The 15,694-nt window shown below is 48.8% G+C and overlaps 1 protein-coding gene across 6 annotated transcripts in view; it reads right to left on the reverse strand.

The window, feature by feature from the left end:
• OPCML (opioid binding protein/cell adhesion molecule like) overlaps positions 1-15,694 on the reverse strand; it is a 721,645-nt gene that overhangs the window by 281,423 nt on the left and 424,528 nt on the right. For 3 of the 6 annotated variants that reach the window (XM_067564109.1, XM_067564118.1, XM_067564075.1), the window contains exon 1: positions 6,425-6,932. In XM_067564109.1, the coding sequence (XP_067420210.1) occupies positions 6,425-6,591 (167 nt within the window). In that variant the 5' untranslated portion in view covers positions 6,592-6,932. Of the gene's footprint in view, positions 1-6,424; positions 6,933-15,694 lie in introns of those variants that run through there. The other 3 variants (XM_067564083.1, XM_067564093.1, XM_067564101.1) reach the window with 1 other exon arrangement.

The following is a 15,694-nucleotide window of genomic DNA, read 5'->3' on the forward strand; positions in this document are numbered from 1 at the left end:
AGCTGGGAAAACTGAGGCAAAGAAGAGGGCAGTGACTTTCCCAAGATCAATGGCAGAAGCAGGAATAAATCCCAGGTAACCTGCCTCCCAGACCAGTGCCCAAATCCATTGATCCATATTGCCCATTTGAAGTAGTCTTATATTACCAAACCTCATCATGTGTTGGTAAATAGGCTTCAGTAGTTTATTATAAAAAAAACAATGGAGCACTGTCAGAAATAATTAAAACTATAATAGCAAAAAATAAACAAAGGAACAGTGTCTCATGATGTTTTTCCTGGCTTTTTTATTTTTAATTGGGTTTGTTCAGATACTCACTAATTTGTGAAATTCAGTGGATCACAAACTCTTCTGTGTGAATTAGCAGGATTCTATTGTTTCTTTAGTTTTTAAACGATGAAGAGTTGACGTGGCCATTTCGTTGGAAGTGAATGAGGGAAAAATCTTACTTTTAAACTTTCTTTTAAATATGGGAACAATTCAGCATTGGGCGTCTGTATTTTTTAATAAAACTGCTCGATGTTTATGCGAAGTGCATTTCATACAAGGATCTCAGAACACTTTATAACCATTAAGGAATTACTTCTCACAACTTCCCCTATGAAACAGGAGCTGTGATCCCCATTTTACAGATGGGGAAACTGATGCACAGAGAGGTAAAGGGACTTTCCCCAGGCCACACAGCAAGTTGGTGGCAGAGAAAGGAGCAGAACCGAAGCATTCTGTCTCTCAGCTGTTACAATACTTACTAGAACACACTTTCTTCACCTTTATAAATGGGCTATTATTTCTTAACTACAGATTAACCCATAAAGCCTTGAAAATCCCATCAGCACTTGCTTTATGTCTTTATGAACTGTACTCGTGTCTACTATAAAAGGTTGGTTTGCTGGCAGCATAAGCAATATAGTGTGGTTTACCGTAGATTCCTATTCTTATTTTACTTTAATATTTACCACAATAATGGCATTTTATCTAGATTATTCACTTTAGCAGTTGGTCCTGGAGCCACTCTAGTTTTGGCAGCCCTGAGTGACAAAGGAGTTCTCTCCCATGTAACTACACGCACTCTGACAACGCCCAGCCCACCCAGAAACTGAGATTCTGCCATGATGCTGCCTTGGTCTATGACCTCCAAAGTTCTGTCTAATTGATCAGGGCCAAGTCTCATCAGTCTTTGGATGGGAAATCTCCAGCGAAACCTAGGTAGAGAAGTTGGCAATTAAGCAGGTGGCACTCTTCCCTCAGACTGCGTACAGAACCAACGCTCCAGCATGAGACTGGGATACACTGTGCGACTGGAAATGGGATTTCAGATGAGATGTACAACCGAGACCCTGAGCACGCAGTTATTCAAGATTCCACAGCACTTTCCCCAGGAACATTAATCCTTGCATCCTGACCAAATTCCAACTGGATAATGAAATTCTGACATAATTTTAAGCACATGTGTGTGTTTTCATTTCCTGTTTTTAACTCTTATGTAGTTATCATTTCTGTGGGCTACTAAACAGCTACTGTGCTTCACCCCAGAATTGGCTGCATTTCAGTAATTGGTAACGGGTTGGCTGTTTGTTTGATTTTATCCACACTATAGAGACAGACGGCAAACCACTTTGGATTTCTTTGAGATGCAAAGTGTGTAAATGTACGAAGGGAATTGTTTGTTCTTAAAAGAGAAAACAGCACGTGATCTTGTTAAAATATGAGAGCGGTTTTACAGCACTGATCTTAATGTGACACTGGAAGGTGCCACTAGATGGAGCGATAGATTATGCAAGGGGTTTCTAGGAACTAAAAACAGAGAGAGATTCAAAGAATGGGAACAGCTAAGACCCAGGGAAGTTAAGCTATTGCTTGTCTGTATGGAATCTTCATTTCCCACCCCCCAAAAAGCCAAAAGCCCTGCTCTCCACTGTAGATCTCATTTCTTCTATTAACTTGGTCCTTGTTTCAGCACTGTATGCATTTAAGGGACTGGTCCAGAGTGGTGAGGAGCTTCCATAAATCTATTAAAGTCAACAGGGAGTTGTGGGTACTCCGCACCTCTCAGAATCAGGCCCTATTTCATTACCATTTAAAAAGGGACCTTCTGGGTGAAAACTAAAAAGTGCATTTTCAGGGCTTACAGGAATAAATGAGCTTGGATTTCAGGACCCTGGTTTATGAAACTGCTGGAAGGCCCTACAAGTCCTCTGTGATCCCTTGTTACTGGAAAAAAAAGAAACCTCTAGCTTGTATTTTAAAGAGACGATCTCCCAACTGGATAGCTGTCAATGCCACCTCCCTCCGCAGTCTGGGTGTGGGCTCTCTATCTCATGCCAGGGTCACGTCAGAGACTGCACACTGGAGACCTAATGCAAGCTGTCAGCAGTGCATAATGCAGTGCTTCTCAGAAGTCAGTTTTAAGGGTACCACTGCTTTCCTGCCATATGGGGGAAGGAAGTTGTCAAATCTGTATCGCATGCATCCCAGTGCACTGTCTCCGTGCCGGTTGCATGGCGCAGCCACAAATCAATGCCAAGTACATTCCAATGCACCCTCTCCCTAAAAGATACTGCAAATCAATATCGCCTGCATCCCTGGAACACTGTCTCCTGCAGGATATTGTGGTGTGCTGCACAGCGCTGTTGCAAATCAGTACCAGCTGCATCCTTGATATATGTCTCCCACAGGATATTGCGGGCTGCTCTGTGCTTCTGCAAACCAGTATCAGCTACATCCCTGACACACCATATCCCTGCAAAGCGCTGCAGCCCACTGTGTGGCTGTCAATGCCACAACTCAGTTAAAGAGAAATGTCATGCCACATGTGCGGGAAGTGGAAGGTTCACGTTAAAGGTGAATCGCACCTGTCTGTCTCAGGTAGCCGGATTGAGATGCAACAGCTGCTTTCAGCAGTGAAGGCCCCGGCCGTCTAGGACTGTTCCTACAGGCAGTGGAGTTCTGCCATGTGGTGGAGATAACTCGGCTCCAGTGCTTTACTACACACGTAGCAATCAGAATGGGCAGTGGAGTCCACGGAGGCAGAAATCACATTAACCTCCCGGGCAGAAGGAAAGTGGCACCATGGTGGAGAGCAGCAGGGAAGCTGGTGCCCTGGCTTCGGTAGCCTCTCAGGGCTTTGCGCTGACCTCCATTAGACAAACCACTCTCTGAGAGGTCCACAAGGCTAAGCTGATTAATGAAGAAGCTGTGGGCGTGATGGGCTGGCACCGTCAGCACTCCGCGTTAGGAAGGCCTGAATCTTCATTAGCTCGCTGAGTGGCTAATTATCTTCTAAGGGCTGGCACCCAAGTGACAAGGCAAACATTAAAAAGGGGGCTTGCAAGGCCACCTGGAAACGGGGCTGGCAGGAGATACCAGCAGAGAGTGGCGAGCAATTATCAAGGAAAAGCACAAGAAGAGCTGGATGCAAATCCTGCGGCTCAGCTCCTAGTGACATCACCACCACACAAGTGCAAGGAGTCAATGGGGAGCTGCTCACCGCTAGCGGAGGGATGGAAGGATGGAAAGGGCAGAGTGAGGAAATGGGGAGAGGAGAGGAGAGGCGCGCAATGGATGAACGATGAGGAAATAGAGGATGAAGAGGAGAGAGGATAAAGAGACAGGGAGAGACGCAGGGCAAAAAAAGATGAAAGGGGAGAGAGAGAGAGAGAGACTGACATAGGAATGAATGCAACAGGGGAAGAACAGATGAAGATAAAGTGGAAGAGGAATGGGAAGAGATGAAGCGTGGGAGGGAAGCAAGAGACATAGCGAGAGAGGGGATACCATGAAAAGACAGGAGTCTAGAGAACACAGCTCCAGGGGTTCTCCTAATAGGGTCCTGCTGCTAATGGGAGGCAGTTAACAGTTCTGCTGGAGAGTGAAATGTCTTCAGGAAGGCCGAAAACCCCAGCAACTATGGGGCTGGACTCTTCACAGCCATTCCCGTTCCCTGGCCAGCTGCCTCAAGTTAAAGCCTAACGGCAGGCGAACAGGCCAGAGCATCAAAAAGTAGATCAAAGTTGGCCCTCTGCTGGTGGAAATCAGATCGTGCGTCAAAAACAGCAGTAGGTAAAATGTATCCCTAAAATGTAAGATATTAGACCAAGGGGCATGTTCCAATGGTTTAAAAACAAAAATTCTAAAAGAAAATGGGTTTATATTTTGAACAACGATCCTCTGCCTGCTAGATTTGCCGTCCTAACATCGCAGTGCTTCCTAGGGCTTGGGAACCTGAACGCGTACTAACTAGTCTGATTCCATTCTCCAGGCTGGGAGAAATTCAGAAAACAGCCAAGCAGCATCCAGGGTGAAAGGGCAAAGACATTTGTAACCGTCGTAGGTTAATTAGCTCAGAGGGATGTTATTGGGAGCAAAATAGAAATTTTGCCTTTTGCTTTCTACTTTCTTTAATCACAAGGCGTAAAGCATCCTGGCGTAGGCTGGGCAGACCTCAGTGACAACCTGACCCTAATCTGGATGAGCAAGAAGGGGAGCTGTGGAATGTGGCGAACAGAAAGGGCCTTTAGGAAGTGTGTTTATTTCAGAGCCGAAGGGTCGAACACAGGACTGGGAACCTTGACCAGGCCCTAACCCTAATTCTCCTCTGTATGACTGTGGGGGTGGCACTTGGCCTCTGTGCTTTGGATTTCCTATCTGTTCTGTTTGCTCTTTCACTCCCATCAGCTCAGCAGCTAATGTTTTGGACTGAGCTTCAGGAAGGGGCAGTGCTGAGTGTTGTGAGTCCTGTTTTAGCAAGGTCACTGTCTGAATGGCTGGGTGAGATTGTCCATCTCCCTCTGGGAGCCCCTCTGCCTGGGGAGCAGGGAGATGACAGACCAGGAGGAGGGTAGGTAAATGGGGCAATGCCCCCTTTAAAAGGGCAGTGATTATCAGTCACTCTTCCCAGAAGCACAGCCCCACCACCTCATTATGATCTGAACTCAGCATCCTTTTGGGAGTGACCCCCAACCATGGGGCATCAGCAGAGAAAGAACCCAGGACTGTCAGAACCTCAGTTGCCTGAATTTAAAGGAGTAAATGCCAGCTGGTGATCATAGTAGGCTCTTATCCCCTATGTGGGTCAGTTGCTAGAGGAGAACATGATGACACACTCAGCCTGGGTGTTGCAGTTTGGAACAACGGCTTACTGCAGCCCTGTCATTCCAGGTTTATGAAAGGAAGGCGGCCTAGTGTGCTGGAGTAGTATCACCGACTATTCAGCATTCGAGACAGGGCAGCAGAACGCAAAGTTCTTGGAACCCGTTTGTTTAAGATCCAGATGCAAAATCTACACCCCCACCTTGTTTTTGCTTCTTTCCCCATGGATTCAGTGGGCTCCCTGTCTAGGAAGTTTAGCCATTTTAAGGCCATCGCCAGGGCGCCAGGACCTAACACTGGACACTTCATGCCACACAGATGACCAGAAAAACACTGGACCTGCCTATCTGACCGCAAACAGCCCTATTAAAGCAGTCCAGTGAGCATCTATTGAACTGCCTGCATCCCTGCTGTGCTGACATCACACACCCACAGCAGACTGGGTACACCTGTAACCTGCTGAGGAAAGAGGAAGGGTTGCTCTGCTGTACTGCCCCATGTACAAACAGCCCATCTGCATATAAGCTGCCTGCATCTCTCACACAGCAAACAGTGTACGGTAAAACAGCCATCAGAATTCATAAGATGCACCCCTGGAGTAAAAAGATTGATTTGATATTAACAGATTCGTGCAGAGACTATAAAGTGATCAAGGCAAAATACTGACACCTCTGGAGGCATCACAGCCCTGGAAACTGATTAGAAATGCAGGCTGGCATAGATACACAGTCAATACGGAGCCCCGATACCCACCCCACCTCTCTTCCCCCCCACACACACATACAGCACTTTAGGAGCAGAACTAGAGCATCAGCCAGCCCTAGCTCACTGTCTGCCACCTAAACCCAATTGCCAGCTCACTGTCTGGCACTGGCGTTTTCCTGCCAGCTCCAACGCGACACTGCCAACACGCCACCCATCACCCACGTTTCACTGACCCCCCCCCCCCCCCGAGTCTGGCACCCATGACCCAGTGCCAAAGAAATAACCAAATGTGCTCTCTTTGTCCCTTTAGACACTCTGGGTCTCTATGCAGAGACACTGCCTTTGCCTTGTCAGCAACACCCTCGCACCCCACTTGGCCCCAGACCCAGCGTCGCACTTTCTTCCCCGACTCGGGGTCTCACCCGGCCCCACTCACGACAAACCCTCTCAGCCTGTTTTTACACCAGGAACGGTCAGAGCCGGGGCTCAGCAGCTGCCGCCCCTGTCGCCATGTGGCATCAAAAGCCCCTGGCCCAGCAGGCTGGTTCCACTCCTGCATGGCCCCTCCTGGCACGCATCGCCCACAGAACGAGAGCCCTGTAGATACCCGGAGAAAAACATCTGCTCCTACCTGAGAGTGGCGCTTTCCCCTTGTCTGACGGTCACGTTGTCCATAGCTTTGGGGAAGGTGGCATCTCCGCTGCGCACGGGCACTCCTGCGGGCACAAGGAAGAGCAGCCTGAGACAGAGGACGACGAGGCACCTCCAGGGCACGACTAAGCACCCACCGACCCCCATCCTGGGCAGCAGGGACTTTCCAAAAGGCAAAAAACACACCCCACAAGGCAACCAGGAGAAAGGGGGGGACCAAACAAACAGGGTGGGAGCGCCGGGCTGACACCGAGCTCCTTGGAGAGCAGCAGAGCCCCTGGAAATCCAGCCGCAGAGAACCGAGCCTCCTGCCGAGCATCCAGAGGGAGTCCCCGGTATTCCTTGGGCGAGGGAGGAGGAAGGGAGAACTTGGGGGGCGGAGGAAGAGGAGGAGGGAAGGTGCAGAGCGAGAGATGAAGGTCACAGAGCTCTCTGCTCCAGATGCTACTTTAAGATTCAGCTGGGCACGCGCTGCGGAGATCTGGCATCAAAAGTTTATAACCCAAGGAGCAGGCGTGAGTATCTCTGGCAGCCAAGGGAGGGTGGCCATAAAAACCAGGCAGGTCCCGTGCAGGGGGGGGGGAGGGCAGGAGGGGGCCTGGGAGTGGGAAGAAAACGGAGGAAAAATAAACAAAAGTCCCAAAAATCGCTTCTGTCACAAGATCAAAACTTCCCTGCGGAGCAGCTGCTTGTGCAGCCAGCGACTCGCCGGCTGCCAGGCGAAGCCAGCCTGGCACGCTCCCGCCGCTGCTCCGATCTCCCCGGCCGGCAGCTCGGGAAGGGCGAGGGGCCCGGGGAAGGAGCCCGGCTCTGCTCAGCGAGGGGAGGAGGCGGCCGGGGGCAGGCGAGAGGCTGGCCGGAGCGGTGCGCAGGAGCCGGCGGCTGGCCCCACTCTCAGCATCCCAGCTGCGCTCTGCCTCCCGGCCGGGAGCATCTCCTCGGAGCTCGCGCACACACGCGCTGACATCCCGGGGTTGTCATGGCAGCGACTCCATCACTGACCGGCGCTCGGGCTCCGGCACAGCCCCACGGAGCCGCCCAGAGCCAGCGCCCCGAGCGGCGGGGCTCGCCCGCTTTAACCCTGCACGCGCCGGGCTCCCGGCTACCCCGCGCGCGCGCTAGCATCCAGCCTTGCTCTGGGTTCCCGCAGAGGAAGCATCACTGCAAGGGGACCAGCATCTTCCAGCCGCCTGCACCCAAGTTAACCATCGCAGCGCCAGGCTGGTGCGCAGTATCCACAGCCGGGGGGAGTGTATGTGTGGGGGGTGTTGGGGGGGGGGTGTAACTAAACCATTCCTGCAGTTGCAGCAGGGACAACCTCTGAGAAGAATAAATCTCCCACGCTGCACGCATCAGTGTGCTGGCTGCTGTGATTAAAATTCAGCACCGACTGACTACCAGACCCTTGCCCTCCCTGCTTCTACATAAGTCGACAATGGTTCGGCAGCTGGTGTGCTGGGACCACTGCCCATCTTGCTGACCAGCATTGCCTCACTCTTTCCTTGTGCTCCCCCATCTGGCTGTAGCCATCTGTTAACTCTTGGTTTATATTTTGATTGTACAGTCCAAAGCTTTTCTTTGTATGTACAGCACCTAGCACCAGGGGGTCTGGTCCATGATGGAGGCTGCTAAGTGCTACCACAATACAAATAAATAATAGAACACCACCACACACCCACTCAGCTTCTCCTCCATGCACCCCAGGTACCCATGTCCTTCCTTCCTTCCTTCCTCACCATGCCTCCAGCTTCCTCACCACCCCTCTCACAGAGCCTCCACATGCCCCAAGCACCTCAATTCCTCTCCATCCGTTCCTGGGCAACTAGCCCCAAACCCTGGCTCCCCCTTGCCTCACCTACCCATAGTCTGATGCCACACATATCCTTGCCAGGTGCCCTCCTGTGCATCTGAATGCAGATTCCCCCTTGCCCCCACGTGTTATCTAAATGCAGGGCTCCTTTGCCTTGCCTTTCCCTCCACCACCTAAGCACGTTCTTCTCTTTGTGATGCCAGGTGCTGACCCAAAGGCCATTGCACAAGTGGGTGCTCAGGGCTTTTCATCCACCCTTCATGGCCCAGGGCAGAGAGCCCTTTGCCATTATCATTGATTCTGGGCCCATTCCATGGATCACCCAGCATATGCAGATGGGGCTCAGAGGGCCCCACTGCATGACACCTGCTCCACAATATTATGGTCATTTCCACTCTCTGGTTGCTCAGGAAGCAGCTCAGACCCTCTGCCAAAAGGCTGCTGACCCGGTGATGTTTTAAGGGCTTGCCTGCCAAATTAACCCCTTCCTGCCCATGCTGTGCAGGCATGCCCAGGGCAAGCTTTCTGTTAACACCTGTTAGATTTCTCCCTCTGATGGCACTCCCTGGGACAGTGACCAGAGACTGAGTATCTGAGTGTGTGTTAACCATCCCGGGAGACATGGGGTATACTCTACACGGGAGGGTATGGCCAGTGAAGAGACTTCTAGCTGCTTTGCTATGTCTCCATGTGGCTTCCCTAGACCGGGGGGTCTGACGGGAATGAGGCAAGTTTTGCAGCTGCTACAATTTCTTGACGATGGCTAGAGACTCAGGAGCTTGTAAAGTCCTTAAAGTACTCTAAAGTCAGGGGGCCAGGGGTGCTAGGGTCTGATGAGCTTTTAGATGGAAAGGGTTCTCGAAAAGAGAGAAAGCATGTGTGTGTCTGAGTGAGAGAGAGAGACAGACAGGCAGGCAGAGACGGGAGGTGGGGGTCCTTAGCATCTCTCAGGTCTTTAGGAATAATCTGACCCGCAGATAAATTTCCATCTTGCAGTGAAATGTCATGGCCCTAAAGACACATCATTACCAACAGCCTAATACTGCAGGGACTCACACTGGCTCCAGCTGCAAGATGGCAGAGGGATGCTGACTACATAACATGGATAAAGAGGACAGCCAGGCCTGAGGAAGTGGGCGGGAGGTGGCAGGAGCAGTAAGAGGGTAGCCCTGAGAAAGTAGAGGCTAGGCTCACCATCAAAAAGCATCATGGCTGTTCAAAGGTTTGCTGCACGTTCAAGTTGGCTCGTCCACTTAACCAGGGTAGTTGATGGATGAAGGTAACTGCGAAACTGGCCTGCCACCCCTGCCAGATCACCCCATGCATCAATACAAGGGAAACACATATGGAGCTATCGAGGGGAAGGAATCGACCAGAAACCAGATGCATACGGCCCTGCATAAAGAGATCAAGCCCACCGAGTGCCACTGAGCATGTACCAGCGCAAGGACTGGGTCAAGTAGAGTGATTGCTGCTGCAGGGGCTTTCTGGTCTGTTGGGTAAATTGGTGTTTACCCCTTGGGATAGGAAGCTGCACACAGTGCATGTTCCTGAAATAATCCTGAAAAGGGTGTAAGACATACAAGGAGAATATTGAACCGAGATCCTGCCTCAGTGCATATCTACCTTCAAAAGGGCTGAGCCAGCCTCGAGATAAGAATACACATGACCGGATGGATAGCCACAGACAGGGGGGATGGATGGATAGATAGACAGACAGATAACTCACTGCTATCTATAGCTGGGCATGTGTGTGTGGGAGGGGGGAGCAGAGAGAGAGAATGTGATACATATTTATATAACAAAAACCTGCATAACTGGGTATTTACTCAATGGAGTGGAACAACTGTGAAAGAGACTGTGTAGCTTATTTGCCTAAACCAGACTCACCCCGGGGGGCGCTTTCGACTCCTTGGTGCAGGAAGCACTAGCAGATTAAATGAAGAATGGCAGGTCCGTTTGATATTAGAGTCGGGGGTTGAGCCAATTGATTGGGGAAAGATAAAAAGCTGCCCTAACCTCCATCCTTTTCTAAACATGCAGGGTTCAGACAAGAAGATAACCTTACCCCACCCTGGCTAACCAACCTCAGCGCCTTTCTGCCCCCCTAACCTCCCCAGGCTTCCTACCATACTTCACACTACCAGCTGACACGTTATACCCCAGAGGTGGCTGCATTTCAGTGGGGGGTGAAGTGGTCACTGTAATTTTTCTGGTGTACATTTGAATCATATTTTGAATATGTTTGGGACCCACAGTACAATTAATAATGAGTGAGCATGCTGATATCAACAGAAAGGAGTAGGAATGGGGAGGAATGAGAAGAACTTTGCAAAAAGAGTGGATTGGTGTGTTTTTTGTCAGACTATAGAAGGGCTCGGGGCACAAAATTGTATCCAAATGTGAAGGCTGGGTTTGGAGGGAAGTGGAGCTTTCGGTCGGCCATTAGAAAAAGAAAATGAGTGGAAGGAGGGGCTTGTTATAAAGACACTGTCTTGGGTCTCAGGAAACCCAAGTTCAGTTCCCAGCTCTGTCACAGAGTTCCTGTGTGATCTTGAACCAGGCACTTAGGGCCAGATTTTGAAAGATATTTAGGTGCCTAATTCCCATAGAAATGAATCTGGCCCTTAGTCTCTGTGTGCCTTAGTTCCCCCTCTGAAAATGTGGATGATGCTCCTCTTTCTCTTGCCCTTTGTCTGCCTCTTACTATGTGTATGTACAGCCCCTAGCACAACTTGGCCCTGACCTCAGATAGGCCCTTTAAGTATGATGGTATTATAAATAATATCTATTATTATGAAGATGGGGCCATCTGCAAAATCCATACCTGGATTTCAAACACCTGCAGCCCATGTGGGTGTCCGGCTCCATGGGTTTGCCTTAGATCTGTCACTAATAAACTCACAGAACAGAGAGTACATGGAGCTCGGTGCGATCCCCTTGGGGCACCCAGCATTCAGCAGTGGTGGATTGCTGCTCATCACCGGGAGGGTAACAAGCCCTGACCTTCTCTCATCATCCCACAGGCTCAGAAAGAAACTGATCCTGTGAGGACGATGACCTTCTCCTCCCCCCATCTTTCCTTCCTTCCTATTGTCAATCGCCGGTTTTATTAGTGGCAGAGGTTGGCCACAATCTCCCTTGGAGATTTCTCCCTCGTTGCTCTAATCAGCAGCTTGCAAAGGTCAGGAGTACAGGCCTGGAAGTAATTAGTGAGGAATGGGGAGACTGGAGGTTTGGGGAGTGAGTCAGGCAATGGGGCTAGAAGTTCACAGTGAGCCGCCAGCAGGACCCTTGGGAACAGAGAACTGAGGTGCTTGATCATCAGCTTCTTCTCCAACCTTGCTGCTACTACTGAATTTTCGCTCCAACGCCCCAGAGCTATGGGAAGCTGCAGTCAGAGAGGAACAGACAGCCAGCATCCCTTCTAGCCCCAAGCCAGAGACCCAGCCACCCTCGTTTCCTCCCCCTCGGCTTGGCAGAATTTAAGAAAACCCTGACAGAGTCTATTAGTATTCCCTACGTTCCTATTGTCTGTGTTACCCAGCATGCTAAAGTTCCCGATTCCAGCAAGACCAGGCTCCAAGGCCCTGCCCGCAGTGCTCCAGACTCAGCTAACAAGCATCCTGTTGAACCACAGCCTTCCAGGACATTGCCTCTGATCGACATGCACAGGGATGGGTTTCCGGGCTCAGGAGCCATGTTCCAGGGCTAGCAAACTGCGCGGCTGTGCAAAGTCTCGTCTGAACCATACATCCTACATGATGTTGTTATCTGTGTTCCAGTAGCACAGACAGGCCCTAAGCAAGAGCAGAGCCGTGCTGTCAGATTGTGCTGAGCGCAAACTAAGAGGCGGCTCCCACTCTTAAGAGGTCACAGTTTAAGTACTCAATAGAAAATATCATTAGCCCCTTTCACAGGTGGGAAACTCAGAGAGAGAGATCGGGCCAGATCCTCCAAGGAATAAGGCAGCATAGTTCCATATCTGACCTATCCAACACCACACACAGGGAATCCAGGGTAGAGCCAGGTGTTGAACCTACATCTCCTTTCTCTCTGCAATACAGGTAACACACATTTGGTCGTGTAGCGGAGGTGTGACCAAACGATGTTTGAAACCTGTTTCCAATCTGTCCCTTAAGAAAACAGTCACTTTTCAGTTAGTTTTCTATGGAATTTAATAGAAAATTATATCCCTGCCGTAGAATTCTATAAATGGTTAAAATATTTTTTTCAGCCACAGAAGCTTAAAACTCTCTATTACATTCTTTATTCTAGAGTAATGTCTGCAGAGCCCAACTAGTTTAACCCCAATGAAATTCCACAGGAATCTTCCATAAGAGGTACAATTGTGATTTAGCCTTGTCAAACACCTAACATGGTCATTAATGGGTTCCCCTCACAGTTAGGATGTTCCACGCAGAGATGAAACACACAATGGATTTCTTTTATTGCATGGTTTTGCTAGCCTGATTGATAAGGAAAAAGCCACATCCACACTGGTAAAGAGAAAACCAGTTTAAAGCATGGCTCTTGCATGGTCCCCATGGCTATGCAGGACCTCAAAGCCCATAAAGTTGTGGAGTGTGGGGAAAAGGAGATCACAAACACCAATGAGGAATACAGCACAGGTGATGAGCTGGAAAAAAACATGCGCAGTGCATCACAAGGTGGGCCTTCAAATCACACCTGTCCTGTAGAAAGGGAGGGTCTTTCGGTTTGTTTGGGTTTTTTGTTAATTAAATAAGAACTCCATGTTCCTCAGTAGAATTCAACCCTCTGGACTGATGGGATCTGAAGTTCCCCAGGACAAGATTCTCAGAAGTTCATTAGTGATTTCCGTGTCCCAACTCTTAGGTGCTCTATTTGAGAGGCACCTGCTTGGTACAGAGCACAGTGGATTTTGGACCACTCCTGCCCTCCCTCCCCCTTCTCCCCCCTTTTGAACTCGCTCTTGATTTAGGAAGTTTAAAAAGGTTTACCAAGCCTAGCCATGTAAAGATCAGAGATAACACAATATTCATTTCAACAGTGAGCTTTTGTTTAGAGAAATGTTATACAGCAACACAGTCACAGAGCTCTCTATTTAGCAAGATGTTATCATCTGACTGAGTGAGCATCTTTACACTAGCCTGGATGTGTTGTTTCTAATGGAAAATCAGGCTCCTTTAAGATATCTCATAGTCACTAGTCCCCTTTGAAAATCTTGGCCTAAGTATCTGGCTCATGTGCATACGGTATGTACCTGGCACACATCTATCCCTATGTTGTGTTGGTGTCTTTGTATATGCAGATGGTGTCTGTATGTATGAGATCTTTAAACTAGTTTCTTTCTGCACCATTCTCTCCTCTTCCTCTCCCTCCTCCTCCCCATCTGTCCCTAGCCCCTTTTTCTCTCCACCTTCTCTTCTCTCGCACATTTTCAGCTGCTATTTTTTACCCATCACGGTTTGTGAATTAATTCCAACCCTTTCCCTCCCTCATCCCTGTTTGTCTAACTACTCCCTTCTGCTATCATCCACGCTTATTTAGTGTGGACACTGCAGTCCATTTAGCTCTTGACCTCTCTCTTAGGTCGACCACTAAGGTGTTCAGTTGTGGACATTTGAGGCTTGGGAGTTGACCAGACCATCAAATTTGTGTCTTATTAGTCACCAGATAAAGATTAACCACTTTCAGCCATCACCAGCACAGACTGGATGTGAAGTGGTGAGCTAGAGGGGAAAGTCTCTCTTTCCTCTACCACAAAACCATGGAGTCAACCAGTGCCATGGAGAGTACTGCAGGATTGTTTGCCTTCTTCTGAACTACCAGATACTGGCTAGTGTCAGACACCAAAATAATTGGACTGTGTTGCCACTGTCTCGAGGCATGACCTTGGGCAAGTCACTTAATCACCCTGTGCCTTAATTTCCCCCACATTCAAAATGGGGTTAATAATATTGTAATCAATTGGCTAGCATGTATGTGCATCTCTGCCTTTGCTGGATAAAACCAGCTCAAAAGTGTGTGAGGCTCTGTACTATTGACAACTAATTGAGATGCATTTTTAGCCCAAGACCAAGAGATTGTGTCTTTATAAATGTAGGGGAAGAAGAGGGTGTATCTAAATTCTAACTCTGCTGTTGCCATGGTGACCATTAAATCCTAGATGTTGCAATAGTTGCCTGTCTCGGAGTGCTTTGAGATCTTTGGATGAAGGGCGTGATAAAACTTCAAAATATTATTGTGTTGCAAGTGTGGGCTTGGAGGGTGACATCCCTGCAAGACAAATCAAAGATAGAAGCTGAGTGGGAGGAGGATAAAGCCTTGATTAGAACAAAAAAACAAAACAAAAAAAGGCCTTTAAGAACCGCAAAGTGAACAGTGAAAAATACCAGCCAAGTACATTGCTCCCTGTTTAAAAGTTCCTTCCAGGGTGAAAGTCTCTCTAAAGCTGTTCACGCTTGGCTGGATTTACTGCTGCCCAGCATATCCCACATTAACAGCTCACTCAGTAAAGAATGTTCACCTCCCTTCTTTTCTTGGCCAGCTCTTCTGAAAATTAAAGCCATCAGGCTCACCTTCTTGCAGATCTATTGGGCAGAATTTACATACTCTACCTAATTTCTTAGTTGTTTTATCTTTTTATATTTGCACTAAATCAGGATCTCCCTGCAACCTCAGCTTTTATTTCCTGTATGTCTGCATTTAATGTATTTTAATGTCCAAATTTGAGTAAAAACGACTGTGCTTATTGTCAGAAACTGTAATCTACTCTTCAGATGGATAAGATTCCTTCCATTAGCGCTGCAGACAAAGCCAACTCAGCTCTGGCAGAAGGGAAAGAGACAAACTATCTCACCTCGCTCTATAGCGGTCCCTACAGGCTAAAACTAGCATTACATTAAAAGTTACATTTATACCAGATGTCCAATCGAGTTATTTTTGTATTACAGCAGCACCTGACATGGGGCTTCAGTGTGACAGGTGATGTATATAGAGTTTTGGGCTAGAAGGACCACTGGATCGTCTAGTCTGACCTCCCGTACATCACAGGCCACCACCACAAAGCACCCGCACACCAAACCCAACAACCAAAAGTAGACATAACATTACAGCCCACAGGAGACTAGATTATTGTGTGCCCTGGGGAAAGAATAGGGGGAACCAAGGTGCACCAAAGTCTGAGACCCCTGCAATAGCAGGCAACTGATTGAGTGACCACACAGGCCTGTTGAGAAAAACCTGGGGTCTCAGTTCATCATGTTTGCTGGGGCCCCACCCTCACCTACTTCACTTTATTTACACAGACATACCCACATTTTGGAGGCCCCGCTACAACTGTTCCCCACCCCAAAACCAAAACTGAAGGTCACTGTCAATCTGGCCTGGAGAAAACATACACATAGTAAGACATAGTCCCTGCAGCAAATAGTTTTATAATCCAAATAGACCAGA

This window comes from Emydura macquarii, unplaced genomic scaffold (genome assembly GCF_026122565.2).
Source record: "Emydura macquarii macquarii isolate MOO-44397 ecotype Brisbane River unplaced genomic scaffold, CSIRO-AGI_Emac_v2 contig_312, whole genome shotgun sequence".
In the NCBI taxonomy this organism is placed as follows: Eukaryota; Metazoa; Chordata; order Testudines; family Chelidae; genus Emydura; species Emydura macquarii.